Source organism: Centroberyx affinis, unplaced genomic scaffold (genome assembly GCF_046629955.1).
Source record: "Centroberyx affinis isolate AG114_WGS23_722 - 3 ecotype Tasmania unplaced genomic scaffold, CSIRO-AGI_Caff_v1 ptg000202l_1, whole genome shotgun sequence".
In the NCBI taxonomy this organism is placed as follows: domain Eukaryota; kingdom Metazoa; phylum Chordata; class Actinopteri; order Beryciformes; family Berycidae; genus Centroberyx; species Centroberyx affinis.
The window spans coordinates 650020-665820 of record NW_027278894.1 but is presented as its reverse complement, the minus strand read 5'-3'; the positions used below and the strand labels follow the sequence as shown (position 1 = coordinate 665820).

Here is a 15801-nt window from a genome sequence, read left to right as displayed (position 1 = left end):
TCTGTTTGAGCTGGTAGTGTCATGTGGATCCAATGGACCGTGCCTACCATGGCAACACATTTCTGACTCCTTCTCTTATTATTAACTCGCTTGCTCTGTCCTTTTTCTGTCTGTCATGGCTGTCTGGCTGTGAAACAATATTGCCAAAGCAGTATACAAAATGTAGATTTTCAAGAACCAACAAGCAACAGTTTATACATTAAAACCATATTGAGGTACTAAATGAATGGGTTTGAAAACAGTATATAATGCTATTGAGGCCAATTAGTTATACTAACTAATCAACCTTTCATCTCTTTCTCTTTCTCTTTCTCTTTCTCTTTCTCCAGCTGGGAGCGTCGTGTCGACCCGATGGGCCGGGTCTACTTTGTGGACCACATCACGCGCACCACCACGTGGCAGCGCCCCACCATGGAGACGGTGCGCAACTACGAGCAGTGGCAGCACCAGCGCAGCCAGCTGCAGGGCGCCATGCACCAGTTCAACCAGAGGTTCATATTCGGGGTGAGAGTTCCTCTTTGTAATGCTATACCGCTGTTACTATATAGTGATAGTTATGAACTTACTGTAGCCGCTTATAAAGGAATACGCTGACTGTTTTTAGCAAATAAGCTTTAACCGATCAAGGTTTATCTTTGTGTGACAAGATATCAGCAGCTGGCAAAGTAATTGTTGCGTCATTGAGTATGTTTACATGCACATCAATAACCCGCTCACTGGCAGTAAGTTTAATGCAATATTGCAATTACAATGTTTACATGGTCCGAAGTGACGCAATTTCTGTAGTAACCCGGTTACATGGATTAATTTAATAATGGGTCTACCGTCTACCACTGAGCCATGTTGTTTACTTTGCAAACAACATCTAGGTTACTGCGTCTGGTGACCTGACAGACGCAGTTCGAAAAAAGAAATCTGACTAAGGCGTTTACATGCCCCAGTAATTGGAGGTGTGTCTAGGTTTGTCTAGGTGTGTTAACCAGGTTCTGTTACTCTGATTATCACCTTAGTCCCATTAAGATAATCAGATAAAGGCATTTACATGACAGTTTCAGTCGTCCGACTACTATCTTAATCAGGTTAAGATCAAATTATTAGTGTGCATGTAAACATACTCATTGGTATTGATCAAAAGCGCTTTCCACAATATACAATATTATGGTAATTTTATGCTATGTGCCAGTAAAAATCTCACTTATTGCCACTTTAAAACATGCTTTATTAGGGCAAAGATGATAATATCTCCTTGGTTTGGACCAATAATACTGATGGTCAAACCACAAACAGGCTGAAAGGCATTGCTTTGGTTAAATAGCATATTTATCTTTATGTTTGACTCCTCACTGGGGGTCTTGCTGTCCGTGTAGCATGTGTGTCAATATGTCCTAGGAAACTAAACTCTGTTTAGTCTCTGTCTCTGCATCAAAGTCACAAAGACAAACTCTTGTCCTTTAATGTACTGAAGTGATTCTGATTGTCTGCTGTGCAGTTACAAGACCAGGTCCCAGCCACCCAGAATAAGGAGTTCGATCCTCTGGGGCCCCTGCCACATGGATGGGGTAAGATCTTTGACATCTGTCAATTTAAATCAGTAATGATACGTATACAAACTAGTAATTAAGTTAACAAACTGGTGATGAATATCATATTCCTTGAAAGATACAGCTAAATATAGCATTTGAACTCTCACATTCAGTTTTAGAAGTCACTCAGATCTTTGCTCTGATAGGCCCACAGTTGTTGTCATTTTCATGTTTATTTCAGTCGGTCTAGAATTACATTACACCTGGCATTAAAAAAAGTCTTAAAATATTTTAAAATTTGACTAGAAAGCATCCTGAAAAGTATCTTTTTTATGAGTGAAATGCAAATAAAGTGTATTGATTGATGGCATGATTGGTTGATTGGTTGATCGCTTGATTGATTGTTCTTCTGTGTATTCAGAGAAGAGAACAGACACCAACGGCAGAGTTTACTTTGTACATCATCCTACGCGGACAACACAGTGGGAGGACCCGCGGACACAGGGGTTAGTGTGTGTGTGTGTGTGTGTGTGTGTGTGTGTGTGTGTGTGTGAGAATGATAGGGGCCTGGGGAAGATGGATGTTTAACATGTTAAGCATGATGTTTTAAGTGTCAGCTGTATAACCTCCAAATGACTAAAACAGCAGTGCTATTTTTTCATTCATGTATTTTTACGTAATAGGTTCTAGTTTTGCAATTGTTGGTCCCTTTGCTCCATACTTATTTATAACCTGTTTTTGTTTGCTGTATCCTAATAACTCTCTCCTCTGATCAGGCTGTTGAACGAGAAGCCGCTGCCAGAGGGCTGGGAGATGAGGTTCACAGTAGACGGTATTCCCTACTTCGTAGACCACAACAGGAGAACCACTACCTACATCGACCCCCGCACTGGGAAATCATCGCTGTACGTCCTCCACCGTAACGCTTTCTACCCTCTCACCAGCTTTGATACTGTTACCAACCACTGGAGGGTGAAACCTCTTACCTTGTTTTCTTAAAGGAGCATTAAGTAATCTATTATAATTTATCCACCCATCATCCTCTTGAGGTACGTTGGCCTGTAATTGATACAAACAGTCCCGTTTTCACAACAAAGTCAATGTGTGGGGTGTTTTTATTCCAAAACGGAGTACGGGCTGAAAAGTGAGTTTACCAGACAGCAGATTAAATGGAAAGCCTAGGTAATCTCATTAAATTTACAGCAGATTTTTTGTGATATGAGTCAATGTTTCTGAAAATATCTTCTCTCTATTTTTAGAACTCCCTTATCCAGATATGACTAATGGTTTTTGCAGTCTCTTATACTCCCCTTCTGTCTTTCTCACTGATACAACACCTACGTTGACTCATGGTAATGACTTGTGAACATAACCTGACTTGAGAATAATTATGACCTTTCTTTCCTCTGGTTCCAATGGTAGAAAAACCAGTTAGGTGAACTGGGATAGGAATGCGACAAACAGAACAGTCTTACTGGCCTAGTAACCTTGAGGCATTTATGCCCATGCAAAGAGAGGAGGAGAGAGATAGTGTACAAGAATACAACATTGTTTTCCAGTTGTACCACCATCGGCTCAAAACTGAACCTATAGGATAAGATGTGCTTCAATAGATTTCTTTTTTTATCTTTAAGCCTGGCTGATTTTGTGTCTTCTCACTAGAGAGTTAATAAATGTGTCTCTCTATCTGTTTCTATGTCTCTCCCTCCACCTCCCTCCCTCCGTTCCTCCCTCCCCTCGCAGTGAAAACGGACCGCAGATCACGTACGTTCGAGACTTCAAAGCCAAAGTGCAGTACTTCAGATTCTGGTGCCAGGTGGGTGTCATATTACAATGACTGGGTGACTGGTTAGTCATTCAGGGGTAAAGTCCTCGAGTGCGGACTACAAATCAGCTTCCTGCCTTCTTTCCTAACTGTATTAATTAAAAAATTAATTAAAAACTCCGATCAGCAGATCAGCATCAGTGAACTACTTCACCCTGCTATAAATTAGGGGCTTAGGGACTTTAAATCTTAGAGACAAAATCTTAGAGGGGAAAATCCAGGTCCGTCAGTCAGGAGTGAAACATTTGTTCTACACCACTTCATTTTCCCCACATCTTGTCTGTTATGTTAAGTCATATTCCTCTGAAATTTGAACCTTGACTATGAATTTGATACCTTGGCGCCATATTTTCACAAAACAAGCACAGTCCTCTTTTCGGATTCACGCCATCACCACAAATGCCCCATGGTACAAAATCTGCGCTTGCTCTGCATCTTTATGAGCATTTATGTTTTTATAGCTATCATGTACTAACAATCATAAATACTTACAGCAAAATGGATATACTGTATTATATCAATGACATGTCACTTTCATGTGTATTGCCAATGTGACAACCTCTAGTTTCAATTCCTATAGCAAAGAATCCATTATGGTGCACCAGGTGTTTTCATGTCACGGCTGAAAGCGCACATCACCGCTAAACCGCGTCTGACATTTTCCCTTTTCTCCAGCAACTGTCGATGCCTCAGCACATCAAGATCACCGTCACCAGAAAAACCCTGTTTGAGGATTCCTTCCAGCAGGTAAGTTGACGTGCACCAGGTCACCATCACACAGAGGTCCTGGTGGGAAGGATTTAAGGCCTTTTAAAAGTATTTACATGTCTTAAATTCAGTTATTAGAGGTCTTATCTTTTCACTATGCAATGACAGGTTTCTTTGCGTTGCATGTCCACTCTTAGCTTAATACAGAACCATGTTACTAGTGCAGTCTGCATGCTATCTGCTTTACTAAACACTACTGGACTGAATGTCCTTTACCAATTAATTACCTGGTGTCCCTTTTCTAAAGGCCAATGTCCACTGCCACCGACTTGTGTGCATTCTGGCTCTGCTGCGTTCAGGTCGTGGATGTATTGTCCACCGGCAGCGTTTACAGCACAGACGCAGCAGAGCAGCGACAGCCAGACTTTTTTGTTTGAGGTGTTTTTCTTCAGTGTTTTTTTGTTTTCAATGTTTTCGTTTCAGTCAGTGGCTTCAATCAGAAAACTGAACTCCTGGCACAGTAAAGAGGTTTACTTGATATATTCATTAATAAGCACAGAGCTGACAAGACAGATAACAAACTAGACTACAAGAGCCCAGAGAAAAAAAAGGTAGGCAGATACAGCCCATCATCATTCATTTATTGGTTTCAATCAGGAAACTGAAATTTTGGCGCAATAAATAAAGAAACAGATCAAAAACGCGTCTGGTGGACATTGGCCTTTATCCTCTTCATTTATAGTTTCACAACTTTCATTAGCTGTGTTTAATCAGAAATTGCTTTGTTTGCCAGCTTTGTTCCTTTGTTTTTTAAATTGGTCTTAAATTCAGTTCGAGGTAGCATTAATAAGCTCTAAGCTCTAAATTTGGCTTTCTGAAACTTGCATAGCATTAAGACAGGGAGTAAACAAGCACATGATGGTGCCATGGCAGCCACAGAGCTAATACACTCAGGTAATATGCAAGACTAAAGACCTCTAAAGAAAGACTCATTAGTGTGTAGATAGTGGTTTCTATTGAAAATGACTAAGAACGAGACTGCAGTCATGGCTACTGGGTTAGGGTTGTGGGAATTGTGATTGGGGGATGCTCCAACTGTTATAAGGTGGAGCGGTGTGTTTGGGGCTCTTGCATCCAATTAACAAAGCAGTCATCTACCCACGACCCTGCTGGACACTTCACTTGAATATCCCCTGCTCATGGAGGTATGCTTTTATGACACACTGACCAAACTATCCATATACTACCTCTCTACTTTAGATCATGAGCTTCAACGCCCAGGATCTGCGCAGGAGACTATGGATCATCTTCCCTGGAGAAGAAGGCCTCGACTACGGTGGCGTCGCCAGGCAAGTTACAAAATGACTTACCCCTATATTTTATGTGCTCTTCCAGTACTCAAATAGCGATGGAAACATGGCTTCTGAAGTACATGACTTTTATGTTGATTGTAAGCACTGACAATATGACTTTGCCTATGATTTTTGCCAGTGATTGTGCATGTTTTTGAGCATGTAAATATCCATAGTTGAAGAAAGATTGCTACTTAATTACATGATTTTATCGTTATTAAGAATGCTTGTGCTTACCATCCCCTCTACAGCAGAAATCACCTTTCAATATTTTGTGAAACAGACTTTACCTGCAGTCAATTTCAATTGTATTGTTTATTTCCCTGTTCCCTGTTTTGTTTATTTCCCTGTTCCCTGTTCCCTGTTCCGCTTCCATGTCCATTGCTCTTGAAGTCTGTCTATACACAGACATCATCTTCTCTAATATTTATAGGGTCTCTAATATCATATCCATCCTGTATATGCACATCTACACTCAGTGGAACTGACAGTGCTATTAAATGAAGTGCTGAACCCATTTACTTCCTCTGTCCATCTTTACCTCCGCCAAGGAGGTTATGTGTTCGGTGCCGTTTGTTTGTTTGTTTGTCTATCAGCAGGATGACGGAAGAACTACTGGCCCGATTTTCATGAAACTTCATGGAAGGGTGTAGCGTGGGCCAAGGAAGAACCCATTCAATTTTGGAGTGGATCCGGATCCGACTCACAAACAAGCAATAATAGCACGAACCTTGGCGGAGGTCTGCGCTCTCCGAGTGCCCTTCTAGTTTTGCTATCGTTTACTAATGGCTGCTCTGTCCTCTCCTCCAGGGAGTGGTTCTTCCTGTTGTCCCACGAGGTTTTGAACCCCATGTACTGCCTGTTTGAATACGCCGGCAAAGATAACTACTGTCTCCAGATCAACCCTGCGTCCTACATCAACCCCGACCACCTCAAGTACTTCAAGTTCATAGGCCGCTTCATCGCCATGGTCAGTCATTTTGGCTTATGTTGATTTTTTGTTAGTAAGGATAAAAAGAGCGTTATCAGTGTGCTTCAAGGTCTTCAAGGTTATCTGTGCAGCAGTTGCTGCAAGAACTCGAATGAGCTGGAATTTCTTCATCCTTTGATGTATTTTCACTTTAATTTGAGACGAGATAAAGAGTGGAGGCAGAAATAAAGCATGGGCGATGTACAGTGTTTAGTCTCAAGTCCTATTCCCTGTTCACTACTTCCTAGCGCCACTCAATATCCTGCGCTACAGCTCCTGCATGTCAAAATCATTAGAATGTTTCTAATTTAGCGGTGTGCGCTTCTGTCCCTCAGGCCCTTTTCCACGGCAAGTTCATCGACACCGGTTTCTCCCTGCCGTTCTACAAGCGCATCCTGAACAAGCCGTGGGCCCTCAAAGACCTGGAGTCAATAGACCCCGAGTTCTACAACTCCCTCATCTGGATCAAGTCAGTATGCACAGCCATGTACAAGGCAATTTGAGGAGGGTGGCATCCTACTGTAAAGTTCAATCCAAATAAATACAGCCACATCATTTAGAAAATTGATGAAACTTGCAGACACCCTGCCTAGTTTGTACCAGTTTGCTAGATGATGTTTTTCTTTTCCTATAAACACCAAAAGCTACTATAATGAGTACTCTTGAATGGAAATTGCCACTAGCATCAAGGGATGGATTTAACTAGTGACGTCTCTGACCATAGCCTGATCCCTTTGTAGGAATTATAAGTAGGGCACCAGCAAAAAAACATCATGGTTCCCAGTGTTTGGTTGCTGCTACATTACACCCTGTATGTCTGCCTGCCACTCTCCTCTGTCTGCCATTTATTTTTTGTGAATATATGCTATTAATATGAATGTATGACATATAATAGGAGCTCACACTCCTCTGCATAAAAAAAAAAGCAAGGCAGTTAGACTCTAATATGCTTGCTGTTGTAGTAATTCAGTTTTAATCGTCCGTGTTGCTCTGCAGGGATAACAACATCGAGGAGTGTGGACTCGAGATGTTCTTCTCGGTCGACAAGGAGATCCTGGGGGAAATCACCACCCACGAGCTGAAGTCTGGAGGAGGAGACATCCAGGTCACCGAGGAGAACAAGGAGGAGTACATCAGGTGGGTTTCACCAGCTACAGTATGTTTCCAGAAAGAAAAATGTGAAAATCGGTGCGTCTCCATCGCCTCGGTTGAAGCAAATAAACGGGCCTCCTGGATGTAGAACATGGCTACATCATATTTCATGCTGTCTGAAGACCAAAACAAAGAAATGCACTTGGCAGTATGCTAATACAGCAACTAATGTAACTAGTGTGTGTGTGTGTGTGTGTGACTGCCTTTGTCTCCCCCTGCAGGCTAGTAGCAGAGTGGAGGCTGTCCCGAGGCGTGGAGGAGCAGACGCAGGCGTTCTTCGAAGGCTTCAACGAGGTCCTCCCGCAGCAGTACCTGCAGTACTTTGATGCGAAAGAGCTGGAGGTACGGATGAACGGGGAAGCGGTTGCATTTCCAATTTGGTCCGACTTGGATGTGAGGTGTTGTGGGACGCATGAAACACACCTGTGTGACGTCAAGGATTGCACATTTGAATTGGTGTCAGAATGGAATGTGGATGTCATGCACTTGACTTCATGCACAGGCCTGAGCAGTATTGAGTGGAATACATTTATCTCCGTAACATCTTGAACAACAGGAGCTATTATAGGTATTATTAGGTATTATTAGGACTTTGCTGATTTCATCCGAGCAGCTTTTTCTAGATATAAACGGCTCTTTGAACAAACTAACCTTTTGAGCGTGAAGCATTGTGAATACTGGGCATTAAAATGAGACTTTGTGTGCTGTCGTAGGTGATGCTGTGCGGCATGCAGGAGATCGACCTGGCAGACTGGCAGAGAAACACCATCTACAGACACTACGCTCGCAGCAGCAAACAGATCACCTGGTTCTGGCAGGTAGGTGCATCAACGGCAGTGATGTAGGGAGACATTGGAGAAAGGGGAAACATATAATTAATTTGATTCTTTTGTTGGGGAAAATGATTAACAGAAATGAATCGCTTAACCAGGCAATGAATGAAACGAATAGTTATTGGGTCATGGATGTTCATAGCGAGTACATATATTATATATATTTATAGTTTTTCTTCCTTGTATTATTAAGTAGGCTGCTCGGCAACATTTTTCCCAACTGTGATGTGCAACAGAGCCTAGGAACTAGATTTTAATAGATTTCTGACCCTGTGGTTCACTTGGTTGTTGCTCCTGGGAGCGTTGTCCATCTTCAGTGCCCAGAAATTACTTACTATATCACAACCATTAAGGGCCATGATACTTGAGCAACAATTTTGAGGCACTGTGCTAATTGGACAATTTGCCAGTAATGATGATGAACAGTATGTTTCCATCTCTTGGTCATATTTGCCAATCTCTGTCCCTTCTGAAGGTTGTTTCCAATTTACCTGACCTCAAAATGATTCACACATATTGTTACCATTGGAAAAGACACAGCGCTTTGTGTCTTCACATGAACACATTAAGATAGTTAGTACTCATTACATGGTATTAGTACAACAATGCTATGTTTCTGATAGAGGCTTTTGGTTCTTGAGTATCATTACATTTTCGATAAACCAACACATCTTTTACTTCTCATGGATTTTGATTTAGGATTCCTGTTTACTTGCGTTTCTTACTCTTGTTTTAAATAGATGTATTTAAATGGGATTTTAAGAATCTCTGGTAAGACAAGTTTTCTTTCTGGGGATGTTTAAGTGTTTTAAATGGCGCATTGCTCTGTCCTGCAGCTGATAAAGGAGGTGGACAACGAGAAGAGGATGAGGCTGCTGCAGTTTGTCACCGGTACCTGTCGACTACCTGTGGGAGGCTTCGCCGACCTCATGGGTAATATCAGCAACACAACAGACCTATTTGAACCTGGCATTAAAATCCCCATGCAGATAGAACATGCATCTAGACGAGTGTCCAGATAACGCACCAAGCCGCGTTCAAAATTCACAGTTTATTAGCTATTTTCCTTCCATTGTATTTGCCTGTTTTAGACTTCTGTAACCCTTTCCTTTATTAATGTCTGTCATTTCAAGTTTTTTTTTTTTCATTGTCTGTAAAACACTTTCTAAATCAGTACTGAAAAGTGCTAAACAAATACATTGTATTATAAATACACTCAAGAAAGACATGAATTTGCTTTTCCAATCTACCTCCATAGGTGGTTTAGGAAAATCAGTATTTAAACTTGTAAATGTGCCTTTGCACCTGTACAATTTTCTTTAATTTGAGCTGGGATTGTAGCACCAGCTGTAAATGAGGTCTATCTCTTTTTCTGCCTCTATCCAATCCAGTTTCCCAGCACTGTAACAGTTATAATAGTGTATTGGTTTAACCTAGATGATTCTAGCTCCTACTGACCAGTGCTTGACTTTGCAGGGAGCAACGGTCCCCAGAAGTTCTGTATTGAGAAGGTGGGCAAAGAGAACTGGCTTCCAAGGAGTCACACATGGTGAGTGTATATAAACTAAAAACTATTTTGGGAATAATAAGCTTTTATCAAAAATGTCTTACAGTACCATGGGTGCCCCCAGTGAGAATCAAACTCTGACAGGGTTAGTGCCTTGCTCAACTCATTGAGCTACAGGACCACAATCTATTTCTACACCTTAGACTATAAAATCACTAAATGTTCATATGTATGAGCGCGTTCACACCAAGCATGTTTGAAATGGTTTATTGAAACTCTAGAGCATTTCCTCCTTCAGTTCTTTTGGCCAGGTGAAAACAACGCAGTTCAAACTCTGGTGGCACCAAATAACGACACAGAGACTGAAAATGCAGTTCTCGGTCCTCTTCCAAGACAACTGAGGTGCGGTTCATTAGATGTAAGAACGTAATGCCAACCAACTATAGGAAACAACCCAAAAACGCAAGGTATTATGGGTTGAAGGAGACAGATGTTGACATCTGTTGCATCAGTCTGGACTGATGCTCATATACAGCTATTTCTTCATGTGTTCTTAACTGGTATGAACACCAGAGGAGGAGAAGAAGAGCGCAGGCAAAACCATTATGCATAGATAGTATGCATCATTGGGTAGTGTGAACCTAAAGGAACCAAATACAAAGATGCAACACAGTAAATGTGCTGCCCTCGTGAAAATGTTGATAAGATCAATGTATTTTCAGCTATACAGCTAGCTTAAATACTCCTTTGACCAACCTCCAAGGAACAGGCATCATGTTGTGATCGGCAGGATTTAATCAAAGAAGTAAGAGACAAAAAACACAATCAGTATCAAATAAGTGATACACTACAATCACAGAATATCAATTGTAATGATACAGCATACTACTGCTGCTATAGATGATGTCAGATAAACTACTGCACATAAACTATCATAAGCAAGCATGTATGGGTGTAAGTACACAACTTCCTACACAGGCAAATGCAGGAGTTTACAGTAAGTACAACTTAGCTATGGTAAACATTACGAAAATATATGTATTTAAACTTGTAAATAATATTAGAAAGGTCTATGGTGTGAACCATGTGCCTACACAGCAAAGCAACATTGTGGTGCAGCAAGAGAACAGCTATTACTTAATTACTCACTAAACTGCAAAGATGATCACATTTACACTAATTTAACAATCTTTGAGTAGTTATCTCACAGATTGTGCCGTTTTGGGACATTTCAAGGCAAGGATGGAAGAAGATCGCATAAGGCTGCCACACTTGACTCTAGAGCTGCAACGATTAATCGATTAGTTGTCAACTATTAAATTAATCGCCAACTATTTTGATAATCGATTAATCGGTTTGAGTTATTTGTTAAGAAAAATAACTCTGATTCCAGCTTCTTAAATGTGAATATTTTCTGGTTTCTTTACTCCTCTATGACAGTAAACTGAATATCTTTGGGTTGTGGACAAAACAAGACATTTGAGGACGTCATCTTGGGCTTTGGGAAACACTGATCGACATTTTTCACCATTTTCTGACATTTTATAGACCAAACAACTAATCGATTAATCGAGAAAATAATCGACAGATTAATCGATAAAGAAAATAATCGTTAGTTGCAGCCCTACTTGACTCCTATCTAATTGAGAGAGAACAACTTCCTTTACATCACTTCCTTCTACTGCCGAGCTACGTTGTGAAGCTATAAACAATGACCACTAGGTGGCAGTAAATGACTATAAAATTATAACGAATCCTACTGAGTCCAATACAGTAAACTTTTCCAGTCTTAATCAGACCAAAGAAAACAAACTGTAGGTGTGACCGCACACTAATTCACTTAACTGAATACTATCGCCAGCTGAAATGTACCGTTTCCCTCGCCAGCTTCAACAGACTGGACCTGCCTCCCTACAAGAGCTACGAGCAGCTGAAGGAGAAGCTGATGTTCGCCATCGAGGAGACGGAAGGCTTCGGGCAGGAGTGAGAGAAACCAGACGAAGAGAAAACGAGTCTGAAGGAGTAAAGACGACCAGTGTTCAAATCAGGGAGCCTCTTCAAAATAGGCGTGTGTCTGTGTGCGTGTGTGTGTGCGTGTGCTCATGCATGCATACACCTGTATCGTTCATGTATGTATGCGTGTGTGTGTGTGTGTGTGTGTGTGTGTGTGTGCACGACTGCTGCATGTTGTTTGAAAAGGAGCTGGGATTTGGGAACCGGCATCTCCCCCTGCGTACCTTTGCTCATTATTGGACATGGCAGGCCGCGCAAAGCCTGATGGGTACATGAGTTTTTTTTGGGGTTTTTTCTTCGTTTTTTTTTTAACCGAAACCAAACCACAGGATGTTGCTCCTGTCTCTCAGAATGTGCTCCACGTTATGCATGGGAACCTGGAAAACTCGCCCTCCGAGACTTCTGTTGAACGGGACAGTGGGATTTTTCTTCCCCCCCTCCTTCCATCATCCTTAGCTCGACGTCTGTGTCCCAAAGCTTTCCTTCTGAGGAAATGATGGATTGTTTTTGTTTTTTTTATATCCAGAGCCACACATCTGATCATATAAGCAGGGCAGCAGGGTTAGACTCTCATAACCAGAGGGCCACAGGTTCCATCCCCAAATGTCCTCCCATCAGGTAAATGACAAAGTGTAACGTTTTATGGCAAGATTGAGAAGGGTGCACTTGTTTCAGAGCAGAGATAAGTTTCACCATCTTTTTTTTCTTTTTTTTGTCACATTAAGATTGTTTTTGTTGTTTGCATTAGAGTGAGTCACAGCCCCTTTTTTTGCACAATCCACATCTCAGCTGTCTCCGAGCTTAAAATCCTTAAATCTCTCTCTCGCTCCTTCATCTGCATCTCTGCTTATGACTAAAGTGGATTTAATAAGGGACTATAGCTTTCACTGAGTCGATCTGTTTTATGAAATGGAGTGTTCCCAATTGTTTCTGCAGTTTATAGACGACACTTAAATGACAACAGACAATCTTGGTGCTTCAGATATTAAGGAGATATACCCATATATAGATATATATATAAAGAGAGAGAGAGAGTCTAGTGCTCCTGGCTCCATAGTATTTGATCTGTGAATCGCTTAATGATTGTGAGGGGTGCTTGCAACCCCGGTTATTTATAACGGTGAAAAAGTCAGAAGACATGGATGGGACTTAAATTGGCCCTAGTTTTATAGGGCCGGTCTTAACGCGTTGTTACAAGATGGGGCATCTTGGCTTGGAGTATTCTAGGAGAGTGAAATATGTTTGTATTTGTAATATCGGCTTCAGAGACGTTCTGCACCTCGCTTCTCGTCCGTCGTGCGTGAGAAATCCATCAGGGATGAAACAAAGTATTTTTTTTGAAATGTGTGAAAAGTGTTCCATGTTCGAAATACTCAAGGTGCACTCGATCTAACGTGTCAACACTTTAAACACCTCGAAACACAAGTGGAAAAACACCAAATGCAAGTCGAACCAAATCAAAGGCTTTCTTTTCAGTTTAGGTGAAATCTTTGTAATGGCATTTTGGATGCATATTTTGCAAAGATCTAAAAGAAACTACATGTAGCTCTGTATATGTAGCATTTTAAGGTGAGTCAGAGCTCTTACCACGGTTCTGCTCCTGAATACTTGATATTCAAGGAAATTCTTGACTTTTAATTGCATCTGTCCTAAACCAAAACACAAAATCAATAGGAAAACTTAATTTATAACTCTCTGCCAAAAATGCGGTGTAGTCTATGCCAGTATTTAACTTGAACATATAAAGGAATATTTCATCTTGGTAGAAGATTTTTTACTTTCCAGCACTCGCAACTCCATATAAAATCAGGAGCAGTCAACCTCCAACAGCTTTTGTCAATTAACAGATGTGTGTGTGCACTAAAAAAAGAAGTAAACGCTCTACCAATATGAAATCCCACTTCGAGTGTGCAGATATACACTCTTCATACACTGCGAAACATTGGCTTGGTATAAGTTCGGTTGATATCACACTAAGTCTTACCAACACTAATACACCAGAGTTGAAGAAGACGGTTAATCTCAGTCCTCTGGTGGAAATCTCTTCATTTGGTGGTTTGCTTGGAAGCGCCCTTGTGAATTAGTTGAACTAGTTTCTTCCTAGCATGAGCGATCGGTGTAACACTTCATCCAATTTCTGACAGCTGCACGGGGAAGGAAATGAATTACTGCGCCGCACAGTGAAAGCAGGATTCAGGTGTTGCGGGTCTGAGGAACCGCGGCTCTGTAGGATTCTTCCTGTTAGCAAGTCTAGGGTCTGGGGTTTCCACATGCACTGTTGAAACGGTCTTTGTCCTTTTGGCTTCAGGGAGCCTGATTTCCACTCCAGGGATAACCACAACTCGCCAGGCCTTACTCCGTATATGTCTCTCCATTCCCCCACCAGGCATTCAGTGTTTCTTATTTGCAATTTAGAGATAACTGACCAGTTGGGCTGTACGTTTAGATTAATAAGTTTTGACTCGGTGTTAAATGTTGGATTCTTTTGGGGAATCTAAAAGCTGCAAGACTAAAAGTGATGATGCATGGGGCAACTTTTTGAGGATATCAAGATGGGTGATGTTGCCTTCAGCGGAGATGGGGAGTAACTACTAAGACAAACTCCGTTATAAGGAAGGTATCATGACAAAAATATACACTATTGGTTCAAATTGCGTTCAAACTGTCACCCATGAAGCAGGCCTGTAAGAGCAGAAAGTGTTTTTAATCATGGTGTTCCGGGTAGATCATGACTTAAAACCCCAGGGACACAGTAGATACGGAAACATGTAAATATCATAATTTATGTCGCATCGCAAAAATAAAAATCTCCGCTTTTTTTTTTTTTTTTGGGGTCTCCAGAATCATCCTTGTACAACTAAACCGCTCTCACTCTCCTGTATATGAAAACAAGTTGTAAATGGTGTCAATAACAAATTAATTGTCTTTTGTAAAAAACAAAACAAAAAAAAAGCAAGGTTTTAATAATAAGAGGTTTATGGTAACACTATATTTTCTTTTCCCTGTTTGATTTATGATGTACATGAAGGATGTGTAACATAGAAATTGTTCACCTTAATAAATTAAATCTACAGGTTTGAGTGCGTGTGTGTGCCTCGGATGAATGAGTGGCGTTAATGTGAAAGACATTGCACATACAGTTCAGTTTTAAAATGTGTGTTTTAGCAGCAGCACAGTAAAAGTTAATACCAGTGGCTCGGGGTTACATACAGGAGTCATTTCAATGTGATTCTATTGACATTTAAAGGAAAAATCCACCCTAAATCACTTGTTCTGGGGGGCTGTCGAATGGCATTCTGGGAAATGTAGGAAACACTAACTGCAGTAGAAGTACACTTCATAACTCTTGGAATGTATTGAACATCACAAACTGATGATACATAGCAGTGTAAGAGGCTGGATTTTTCCTTTAAGTGTCAACATACTCAAGTCGCATTGAAATGATGTGTAACTTAAGTCAATAAGGTACATATTCATGGAGCAGCTCATATTACTCGATCATATAAAAGAGATCCAGCAGTACATTGAAATGATAAGGTGGGAACGCACTTTAGACATGGGGAAACATTACAAAAAACACTGACTTTAGTTTTTGTAGTTTAGTTATATACCATAAATTTGAAGAAAATGATGGTGCCCATTGATTCTGACATCAAGACACCATTTTATAAATCGCACACTTTGGCTTAAATTTGTGCACAAGAAATCGTACAAATCAGGCCCACTGCTATTTCTCTTACCCTAACCCTTTACAGAGAAAGTAAAAAAAAATATGTGTATATAGTTTAAATAACGTTTTAATTTAAAACAAATAAAGAGAAGTCATTTCCCAGACACAGATTTTGCTGTTTTTAACCAATGTGTGACTCGGTTTGTTAGTTGGTCCATGTCCAGGAAATCTGTCCACAAACTGCCTGG

General features: G+C 40.8%; 1 protein-coding gene across 1 annotated transcript in view; it reads left to right on the top strand.

Annotated features, from left to right (window-relative positions):
• LOC139660821 (E3 ubiquitin-protein ligase Itchy-like) overlaps positions 1-15800 on the top strand; it is a 34019-nt gene extending 18219 nt beyond the window's left edge. The window contains exons 10-24 of the mRNA XM_071539074.1: positions 330-504; positions 1490-1559; positions 1945-2029; positions 2300-2428; positions 3267-3339; positions 4024-4095; positions 5317-5409; positions 6223-6378; positions 6714-6847; positions 7375-7515; positions 7752-7872; positions 8244-8348; positions 9200-9296; positions 9840-9912; positions 11758-15800. Coding sequence (XP_071395175.1) covers positions 330-504; positions 1490-1559; positions 1945-2029; positions 2300-2428; positions 3267-3339; positions 4024-4095; positions 5317-5409; positions 6223-6378; positions 6714-6847; positions 7375-7515; positions 7752-7872; positions 8244-8348; positions 9200-9296; positions 9840-9912; positions 11758-11857 — 1624 coding nt within the window. The 3' untranslated portion in view covers positions 11858-15800. The remainder of the gene's footprint in view (positions 1-329; positions 505-1489; positions 1560-1944; positions 2030-2299; positions 2429-3266; positions 3340-4023; positions 4096-5316; positions 5410-6222; positions 6379-6713; positions 6848-7374; positions 7516-7751; positions 7873-8243; positions 8349-9199; positions 9297-9839; positions 9913-11757) is intronic.
• The last annotated feature ends 1 nt before the right edge of the window (position 15801 follows it).